At 35.0% G+C, this 11131-nt stretch overlaps 1 protein-coding gene across 6 annotated transcripts; it reads left to right on the top strand.

Moving 5' to 3' along the window:
• Positions 1-2061: 2061 nt before the first annotated feature.
• Positions 2062-10175, top strand: LOC131803727 (histone-lysine N-methyltransferase PR-Set7-like). 6 transcript variants are annotated; one of them, XM_059125348.1, is made up of 3 exons: positions 2062-2488; positions 2556-3211; positions 5746-10175. In XM_059125348.1, exons 2-3 carry the CDS (start codon positions 2911-2913, stop codon positions 7848-7850), a joined length of 2406 nt encoding a protein of 801 aa, XP_058981331.1. In that variant the 5' UTR covers positions 2062-2488; positions 2556-2910; the 3' UTR covers positions 7851-10175. The 6 variants fall into 6 exon arrangements, with proteins under 6 accessions (XP_058981331.1, XP_058981333.1, XP_058981332.1 ...); XM_059125350.1 differs by having other exon boundaries at positions 2571-3211; XM_059125349.1 differs by having other exon boundaries at positions 2062-2470.
• The last annotated feature ends 956 nt before the right edge of the window (positions 10176-11131 follow it).

Raw genomic sequence — 11131 nt, forward strand, 5'->3', positions numbered from 1 at the left:
CATAAAATGAATGAAAGGTCATTACCAATGTGCTTGTGGGGTTTTAATACTGTATTCACCACAAAAGTTATACACGCATTGCCTACGATTACAATTTTTTTATTTGATTTCCATAAAATGTCAAATTTAAATGTTGTAGTCATGGTAGAATTAAGAAGGTAAAGTAATGCATGTATATGATTACAATTTTTTTAAAATTAATCATGTGACGACATCTCATTATCAAAACTTTACAAATCCATTGTATACACAGAAATCTGAGATGGGAACCTGTTTTTTTGCAGTGAAAGTTGACAAGGTAGGTTACAGAAAATGCAGAGATGGGAATGCTTGTTTAAAATTACTTTACCTTCTTAATTTTACCATGGTTGTAGTTCTTCCTTAAATATGTGCGTAAAGCTGGCAAGAAATTTATATTTACTTCCGACCAAATATTTTGTCATTTTCATACCTTTTAGCTGGTATAAAAGTCGGGGAAGACTACAAGAACTAAAATATTAACCTTAAAGGTAACCATGGCTCAATAATTCAACTCAGTGCTGAAGTCTTATAGTGTCAAATAGACTTTTGAATATGCATCACTTGGTTTTGTTTATTTTTCATTTTTAATAAAATTCTTATATTGGGGATTAAAAATAAACAAAACAAAAAAGAATGGAATTTTTTGTGGAGATTAAATCTAAAATAATAAGACAATCCAGTTTTATCCCAAAATTTTACAATGTGTTGCCCATTACCGTCGAAATATGAATTTATTTAGCAGAATTTTGCAACACATATACAAAATATGCATATTTTTTGACAGAATAAGGGCACTAAAAGGAAAAAATTTAATTTGCTTTGTTCTTTGTTCTACTTGATGTATTTTTGCCATGAGTACCTGCAAGAATCTAATAGTTTTTGGTATGTTCCCTTCTATTATGATAACCGATTTTCCCTTTATAATATCGAAAAAATTAGCAAAACTAGTAGATTCTTGCAGGTTCTGGAAATTACAATTTATTTGAAAAAAAAAAACAAATACAAAATCGATTCGTTAGAAAAGGGTTGCCATATCCGATCTATTATATCGCCATGTATTCGTAATGGAAATGTAAATTGAAATCTATTATATTAAGTAAGTGTAAACTTATTATAAGGCAATCCATGCCTTATTTACACGGAACATAAATAAAGTACTATATTTTACCCGAGGTCATGTGTATGTGTTTTCTTCATTTTCAATGTAAATTTTGTACTCTAGATACAAATTCCTCAAAAACATAGAATATAGGACAATGTAGAGTCAGAATATGGAAAACCTGTGAAAATATCTCTGTTGTTTGATTAAACCGTTTGGATCATATTTTTGAAAGAAATTCCATGTATTTCATTCATATTTTGAAATAATTGAAAACAACTTTTTACATCTGATATTGAATAATCCTGAGAGGAAGCGTAGCATTTGTTTTAAAATTGTAGAATAATACATAATGCGTCAACGCTTGGGGACATTGTTATCTCAAAAAGTTTTTTTTCAAATATAAGTGGATTCTTATATGTCTTCTTATACAACTTCAATCGGAGGTTATTATAAAGCATTTTCAACCATTTGAATAATTTTTCAATCAAAAATTGCAATTCCAAAATAGGTTTGACAGTTTATTGTCTCAGCAGCTGTTTTGATTCATTCTTCCACCATGAGTTTTGCGAAGCTGTTCTTCCTCCTTATTGTACCAAGTGTAATATGTAAGTATGGACTAAGGTTACGTTTACATCTATTTAATATATATTTTCCAACGTTTTATGTCGAATTACTCCGTGATATAGTTTTTTACTGTGAAGAGCGCAATGATGTAAACAATGTCTAAAGTTAAATAACAAAATATTGGTACCCATCACGTGATACCCACATTCGATTTAACGCCATCTACCATTTTCAAACCCCATGACATGGATACCTGTTACGTGCAATGCAACTGTGTGTTTACTCTGACATTTCATTCATAACATTTAGCTTTGGCATACATTGTTTGATGTCAAACAATTAATACAGCCATTTCACTCTTGCTGCCACCAAAAAAGAACGCTACATTCTCTAACCGTCTCTCTTTAAGTTATATCAAAAAAGAACAACAACAAACAACGAACAAAATAAATTACTTGCATAGAAGAAAAAATGTAGTTGTAAAAACGCGCGGAAAAGTAATCACCGAGAAGACCAAACAATACAAAACATACAACAAGGAAATCTCCAAACATTTGCCTTAAAATTTTTGATAAAAACTTTATACAAAATAGCCGCGGTCCGGCGGAACATTTCCTCCAATCCAATCTCCTAACAAAACGAAGACGAGACAACGGTGATTGTTGGTTGGCTTGACACGGGTAGGTTACGTGCGGTTAGAAGCGAGGCAGGTCAGGCGAAAGAGAAATACATTAGCAAACAACCGACCGACCGATGGAAATAAAATAACAATGAGTGAATAGTGTAATGGAAGGAAAATTTGTAAAGCAAACAGTTTTTGAAAAACAAAGACCAAAATGTGAAACAGAACCTTTTAATTAAAATTCAGTTTTCCCCTTTTCAGATTTGGGCGGAAAAATATTCTGGCGACAACGGCAAATACTTCTTTGTGAAAAATCCTACGCAAGTTTTCAGCCATTGCCATCAAACGCTTGGTGATAAAGATTAACTTGACGGACGCTAATAGAACGGAAACGGTAAACAGTATCAAGGCAGCCCTTCTATTGCTACGGAACTATTATCGTTGTGGCGACGGTCAACAGTTTTTCTCATCTATATGTTTGATGCATTGTTGTGATTGATATTTTTATGATTGACTTCCGACAAATTCTCTAGACGGTTTTTGCATCTAGTGGTGTGGTGGTGGTATTTATCTCTACTCAACCGTAAATTGCATAGACAAAATGGTGCGCCGACGTACGCGCGCCTGTGCCAATTCTAAGGCGCCTGTTGAACTTATGACAAATGGTGGATCTGCTGCAGCTGCCTTGGCCAATGCCGCCCAACTGCTAGAAGAACAATATTTTGCTAGCCCCAAGAGGAAAGATTGTAAAGTGGAGGAATCAGCTTGTGATGAAGGAGGTCGTAGCAGTGCCAGCTCATCTCCGACGAACATTCAGACCGAAGATGCTAATGCTCACAGAACTAAACATAAATCCATCAGTCCCAATAAAGTAAAGGGTGGCATAAATGGGCGCACAATTGGTAAGTATTTTGTTCGTTTTGAGTTTAGTGATTGACATCAGTATGGCAGGCCACTCACACTTCTTGCGCCCATCATGATTGTCACTACAATCACTAAAAATTGTCTGTTTGTGGTGTATCATTACTAGTTGCAATGAATGGCATAACCTCAATCTTTTTTTGTATTGACTTTTGACTTGGTTGGATAGTAGAGGGGAATATATAAATGTGTGTGAGTTAGTGTATGTGTTTTGTGGGAATGTGTATATTCGCGTTTGTTTCTAAACATTGCAACAGTCGAAACTTTTTCTTCTACAAAGAGCCAAACAAAAGAATGCAGAAAGCTCTTCGTTTTTTTATTGTTGTTTTTGTGTAAAAAAGATACTTTAAGCCTGTTTTTGGTTAAAGGAAAAGTGAATTTACAAAAAGTTTTGGTAATAAAATTTATTGTTGGAATCGGTTTGCAAATATCTGTGGAAAAAGGGCAAACATGTTAACGATAGAAATTATTGATGAGATGTACAGAAGATCAGCCAATGTGTTGAGTTTGATGCAAATTGTTTTGCTAAACATGTCTGGCCTTGCCATGCAAGTGTTCAAGTACTCATTATTTTCCTAAAATGAAAGGGTCGAGAAACAAATTGCATCATTCTATTCCTGAATATATTACTAAACCAATGAAAAACCTTACTGATCACAATGTGTGGATTATATAAAAATGTGTATCTTTCAAATTCCCTTTGCATAATTAGACCTCAGAATATGTATAAAACTTACAATATAATTTTAGTTAAAAAATTGATAAAAAAAAACATGATGCGGAATAGTAGGATTTCGAGATACTGCTAGCATTTATTGTAAATGAGCTTACGTCCTAACTACATTTTCAATCGTACTGGCAATATTTTGACATTTAAATAGGATTTCATCTTTCAGAAGAGTTCAATACAGGTCAAGGCATAGCTGTCAAGTGAAAAACGACGAGATAAAAAAACTGCAACAAAGTCAAACGCCACACTTTTTTTAATTTGATTGAAAAAATAAAAATGTCGGAAATAGCACCAAATTTTAGAATAACTCAAGATTTGATCGAATTGGTCACCTTTGGCACGAATTATGGCCTTCAAAGGGCCAATGAAACCGTCACACACTGCCCGAATGTTGCTCTGCGGTATTTTGACCCATTCCCGGCGAAGCGCTTGCTTGGGGTGATCTACACTTTGGTATTTTTAGTGCCACCTTGCTTTCCAAAATACTCCAGACACAATAGTCCAACGGATTTGGTAACTGGACATTTTGGTGGCCATTGTGCGCTGGAAATTAAGCGAGGAACCTCATTTTGTAACCATACTCGTGTGGCGCGTGCTGAGTGCTGTTGGAATGTCCAAGGTCTGCGGCCAAAATGTTTGCGTGTCCAAGGCTATAATATTCCGCATTTATTCGGTCGATTAATACTAGCGGAGAGCGATCATCGACTGTTATGGCGGCCCACACCATCACCATGCCGGCGCTTGAGGCCAACCGAAGGTGCACATTTTCAGTTGACCTCTTTAGCAAGTAAACACTATCATTTTGTTTGTTTACAAACTACTGGACAACGAATGTTTTCTCATCGGAGAAAACCAAATTCGGCAGTTCACCACTTTCGGCCAATCGAAGCTCTTTAGCTCTTTTGAGTCTATTTTCTTTCAGATGCGGTGTAACTTCTTGCACTTTTTGGAATTTCAATGGCTTTACCCTCAATAATTGCCGAATGGAATGTTGCGACGATATGTTCAGCTCACGAGCCACTTCCTTGACGTCGGGCTACGCTACCAGTATCACGGTAACGAGCGATGGTACCAGACACAAAAAATTTATTCACATTTAAACGCTGGAGTGCTCTAACGATAGCCACTTGTGGTTTTCCAGCCAAATAGAGGGAAATTACACTATTACGCTTGAATTTTCTGGAAAATTCTCACCAAAATGCTTTTGTACGCATTTTGACTCAATGTAATGAGCTGTAACTGGAATAATTTTAACAGCTGTCGGACGAGTGGCTTAGAAATGACAGCAGTCTGAATTTGGTTGCAGTTTTTTTTCATCTCACCCTGTATATGTCAAGTCCATATTTGAAGACTAATTTTACTGTATTTTTGACAAATTAGTACTATAAAGATTGTCTTCAAGTTTTGTATAGCTTCAAAAACGGTACTTCACAAATAATAGACTTTGTGTGGTTATAGCCAATATAGCCAAGCAAATGACCGACGTTTGATTGACGAGTATTGGCAGTCGATAATGTCTAATCGAGTAACAAAATCAGATATTTCTGGAACGTTCAAAAGCAATATGGAACTGTATATAACCCTTCTTCCCACTATTTTAGAGTTATTTTACCTTTTTTAACAATATACTTCTTTAAATATAAAAAAGATGGTCATAATAATTTCGAGAAATCAAAAGGTCTAAACATCACATGGAACAGTATCAAAAATTAATTCTTATTCATTTTAAAAAAATTATTCTTTGTAGTATTTTTTAATAACATCTCTCTTTCTTTGCCCTAACAGGTGTCCCTCTTGCAACTCGCTCCCAAACACGTACCATTGAAAACTTCTTTAAAGCTAATGCTGCCAAACAGAATAAAATCACCAATTACATGAATGGTCATGACGATTCTATAAACTCCACGGATACACCAAAAACAATACAACAGCCAACATTGTCTGCATCCGTGACGCCGCCACAAATGACACAGCAACAACAACAGCATATTGAACAACAAAAACGACAAATTAATGGCGACCATAACTACCAGCAGCAGCAACATTTGCCACCAGTTATAAGTCGACGCAGTTTGGATCACATTGTTGTGCCACAAGAATTTATATTTGATCTAAGTGAGGACACGAACGATAGCGAACACACCGATATATCGGACGAGGCCGCAATGTTGCACTCAGGGAATGACGACGATTGTGCAGGACATATGACAAATGGCCTTGATTTTACCACACACCGTTCATCACAACGTTCCGATAGTCATTCATCGTCACACAGTAGTTCAAACACCAGTGGAACAGACAACATATTCCTGCAGGAGCCAGTCTTGACGCTCAATGTGGATAAGTCGCCAAATCAAGCCTCGTCCATAGTAATAAACAAAACGCTCGAAGTACAACCAAAATTCTCTTCACCAAATCAAGTAAACAAATCACTAGAAGTTCAAGCGAAATTTCCTTCGCCAACAACTTTATCTGCCTCTGTCCTACATGGACGTTTCAATCAAATTGTGTCGTTAAATGCATCACCGACAAAAGATCCACCTGGTAGCTATGAAAAGAAATCCATGGAATTGAGTTGTCATGATTATGCTTTACTAATGATGCCTGAAAATGACAATAGTTCCTGCGACAGTGGTGTGGCCTTCCACACCACCGTCACAACAACACCACAATGCAATGGTACTTCCAATACCGAGGGACCAGTCGATGGTCCAATCAATCAGTCAGTAGCATCAGCAATAGCTTCTCCAGCAGTAGCGGCAACAAACCGCAGGCGTAAACCAGCAACACCTCATCGCATTGTCTGCTGCCCCTCACCTATTAAATCACAGCCAAGAGTTAATTCCCCGGCCGGTTCTCCATCGCCACGTAAAATGGCTTCGGCTCTCTCACCTCGCAAGTCACAAAGACACGTAACTACTACCGCCATGGCAGCTGCCGGCGGTGGAGCTGCTGTTGTAACGGCACCCAACAAAACTAGACGAAGACTGAATCAATCGCCTCCTAAAGAACAAAAATCTGCCTTAGACGCTGAAACTAATCGACAGGATGATGAACCTGTTGTTGTTATTGTCGATGATGACGTTGAAGTCGAAGACGATCATGATGTAGAATGTGAAAATATGGCCACAAATACAGTCGATATGAAGTTAAGCACGCCCCCGCCTCCATCTCTTATGAATGGTGGTAGTGCGTCCAAGTCCATATTAAATTCAGCAAAACATCCAACAAATCAGCAAAATGCCACCAACAACAAAGGTAAATCCACAAAAGCCCATCACAAAACCAAATACACCGTTCAGAGGCCTCAGCACACAGCTCTCAAACACCAAGCGCCTCAGCCCTTGGCGGCCACAAATGGCAACCGTGAAATTACCGACTGCTTCCCCGTACGACGAAGTGTGCGCAAAACAAAAACTGCCGTCAAGGAGGAAATGATGCGCAATCTGGAACAGGCCATACTTGAAGAACGCTGTGAAGGTCTTAAAATCGCCTACTTTGAGGGCAAGGGACGTGGCATTATTTCCGAAAGGCGTTTCCAACGTGGCGAATTCGTAATCGAATATGTGGGTGATCTCATCTCGACCGCTGAGGCAGCGGAACGTGAAAAACGCTATGCCTTAGATGAAAACGCAGGCTGTTATATGTACTATTTTAAGCACAAAAATCAGCAGTATTGCATAGATGCCACCGAAGACACTGGAAAGCTGGGGCGTCTGGTAAATCATTCTCGCAACGGCAACCTGGTAACCAAGATTGTGGTGGTCAAACAGAAACCTCATTTAGTTTTAATAGCCAAAGATGATATTGAGGCAGGAGAGGAACTGTGTTACGATTACGGTGATCGTTCAAAAGAATCATTGTTACATCATCCGTGGTTGGCTTTTTAGGAGATAGTAAGATGTCGATGACAAAATCAACAACAACATTTATTGTTAAAACATTTACATTTAGGCGCAGATAAACCAATAAGCAAGACACAATAACATTATTCGCTCCTTTTGTTTCGCTCATTGTTTCTTTTGTAAGAAAGTTCTTAGAACTTGAAAAAAAAAACAACAACCTCAAGCAACCACACCACCATCCCCCTCACATAACATTACATGCGTATATACAGCGATTTTTTATTTTTAATATTTAGTATTGAACTAGGAGAATATTTTATTTAAAATCTAAAAAGTAGAACACACACACACACAAAACCACAAACATTCAACATTTAAATGTTTTAAATAGTCGTATTTTTTCTCTTTTAAGTTCATACAGACAAGCTACAATGTGGGTATTTTTTACCTTTTGCAGCTATTATAAATCAATTGTACCCTGCCTATCTACTATCTAGCATGTTAGCTAGCTAGCGATCACCATGTTATCAAAGAAATTGTATTTATTTTAAATGGGATACTTAAAATACCTTTTTGCCGAATATTGAATAATTTTGAAATGATTTTATGCGACTGGTGTAAAATGAAAACTTTTTTGTATTTGATTTGATTCAAATCGAATAACATTTGAAAATCGTATAGATTAAATTATTTCAATATTTTTTTTAGAAGAGATTGAGACTTAAATTTTATATTTGTAATAATGAAGAAGGTGGAGAGTATAATATCGACCAAATCATTAAAAAAGACTAGAAAAATTATTTAGTGAAAAAATTTCAATTTTTAATTCAAAGCGATTTTCATTGGGAAACATTGGTTGTATTTTCTCTCGGTTCTCTTAACAGGTTAATTATGTATGGGCTATGGGCTAGGTTCCTGTCGATTTCTTTGGCATGAAAAGTTTATTACCCTTTTTTTATAAATATCGGGAGAGATTTCTGAATTGCCGGCACATAATCAGGTAATATCCTGTGACATGTTGACTATGGGAAAACATATTCCCCTGTTAAATCTTCTTGTTTGATCGTGCCCTTGTACAAACTACAAACCATGTCGTTTTACCTTTTTCTCAGACACTGTTGAAAATAGCAGATATTGTTGAATTGAAAAATTGTGATTTAGTATCATAATGTATATTTTGATGCCCAAATACGACTGAAACTTGATCAGATCAGATTTATCTTAGCTTAAGTTTTAAGAGTTTATTCTTGCTGAAAATCGCTTACATTGCATTCTTAACGTTCATACGTTCTTTTTCTTTGCAAAATTTCCTTAAGCTCATTTTCATTTCCTTTCCCACGCATTCAGCAGCCAGTAGTCAAAGTCTCCAATGTTATTTATATTTTTGCAAGTAAAAAAAAGTTTTTTTTATTTAAAATACATTTATGCAAAAATGGTTCTCTTTTAAGATGCCTAAGAAAGAAAATAAAATCAAATCTTAAATATAAAAGAATTGAATTTGAAAACAAAAAACTGTCTTATGTTGTATGACAAAAGCGAAATGCAACAGAACATAAACATATATTAACTCTTAGATTTATAGCCTCAGAAAGAAAACCACTGAAGTTAAAATAAGCAACTTTACGTTTACATAGGAAAAGTATATATTTAATTGTTAATACAATATAAAATATAAACGAAAGTAAAAATACATTTTCGCAACATAGGTTAAGACTAAATTTATAACAAAAAAAGAAAACAAAACAACTCAAATTAAGGTTTATATTCATTTTTGTAGAGCTAATTTAATGGTTAAATATTTGTTTCATCACAAGCAAGTTGGAAAGAAAAACAAAAAATTAATCTTATTATATAACTGCAATTGAGAAGCAGCTCTAACAATGAGTGCTATCTACCCCACTATTCTGCCCCCCTCACCCACCCCATAAAATTGTTGGTCTGGTACCTTTGTTTCCAATACAAACATAATTCTTCCTTTTAATGTTAAGTTTTAATCAATGCACTATCATCTGGTCCCCAATTAGAAATAGAAATTAAGTAAATATACTTTTTATATTTCATAAATTTAGTTCAACCTTCTTGAACATTCTTCTGCCACCATCATCCTTTTTTCTTTTTCACAAAATTCCCCACAGCCCACATAAACAACAAGTTTTAATGTACAATAAACTCAAATATTTTTTTATGATTACCCATTAGTAGCTTAAGTTATTACAAAACAATTATAAATTTCATTAATTTTTCCTCTTTAATTTATTACTCTTCAGTTTGTAACTTACTTTTTATTATGAATAAAAAAATGACATCCATTTACCATTAATTTATATAAACACATTATTCTCTCTTTTAACGTGTACAAACAAACAAACATTGATGGTAGAAAATAGAAATATAAATACAACCAAGCTACAGACATCAAACCATCATGATTGTCAATTCCCCCTCTTTCCCATGTTTCTTTTTCACATAATTTGTTTTTTAAGGTTTTTTTTGCACATTCGTCGTGCATAAAAAACATAGAAGCTTTTATTATAATTAAAAAATAAATATTTAATTTGTAGGCTAATATATAATCCTCTTGTTTTCAATTACACTATTTAAGTTAAATTTTTTGCTATTTTTAAGCACAAATAAATGAAAATTATTAAAACATAAAAACAACATTATTAAACTTAAACAAAAAAATTAAAAAAAAAAAACGAATATATTTAATAATAAAAATACACAAAAAACAAAATATGGTGTTTTTTTATTAATGAAGTATTTTATACATATAAATTTTAAGACACGACGACAAACTTTAAAAGTGAATGGCATTTAGAATTTTACAGAAATATATTTAATAATTGTGAATAGTTTGGAGTTGAATATAGACTCACGGGTTATCCCTCAGCCATATGACTACAGAGGGTATACAGAGTGAGATAAAAAAAACTGCAACAAAGTCGAACGCTATAATTTTTAATTTTTTTTTTTTAATTTTATTGAATGAAAGCAAAAAATGTCGGAAATAGCATCAATTTTTTTATTTATTCGAATTGGTCACATTTGCGTAATTTTGGCCCATTCTCGGCGAAGCGCTTGCTTGAGATGATCGACAATTTGGTATTTTTTAGTGCCAACCTTGCTTTCCACAGACACAATAGTCCAACGGATTGGTATCCGTAGATTTTGGTGGCCATTGTGCGCTGGAAATAAAGCGAGGAACCTCATTTTGTAACCACTCTTGGGTGGAGCGTGCTGAGTGCGATGGTGCTAAATCCTGTTGGAATGTCCAAGGTCTGCGACCAAAATGTTTGCGTGCCCACGGCTTTAATACACCCTCC

The sequence above is a fragment of the Musca domestica genome, unplaced genomic scaffold, assembly GCF_030504385.1.
Source record: "Musca domestica strain aabys unplaced genomic scaffold, Musca_domestica.polishedcontigs.V.1.1 33, whole genome shotgun sequence".
NCBI classification, from domain to species: Eukaryota; Metazoa; Arthropoda; class Insecta; order Diptera; family Muscidae; genus Musca; species Musca domestica.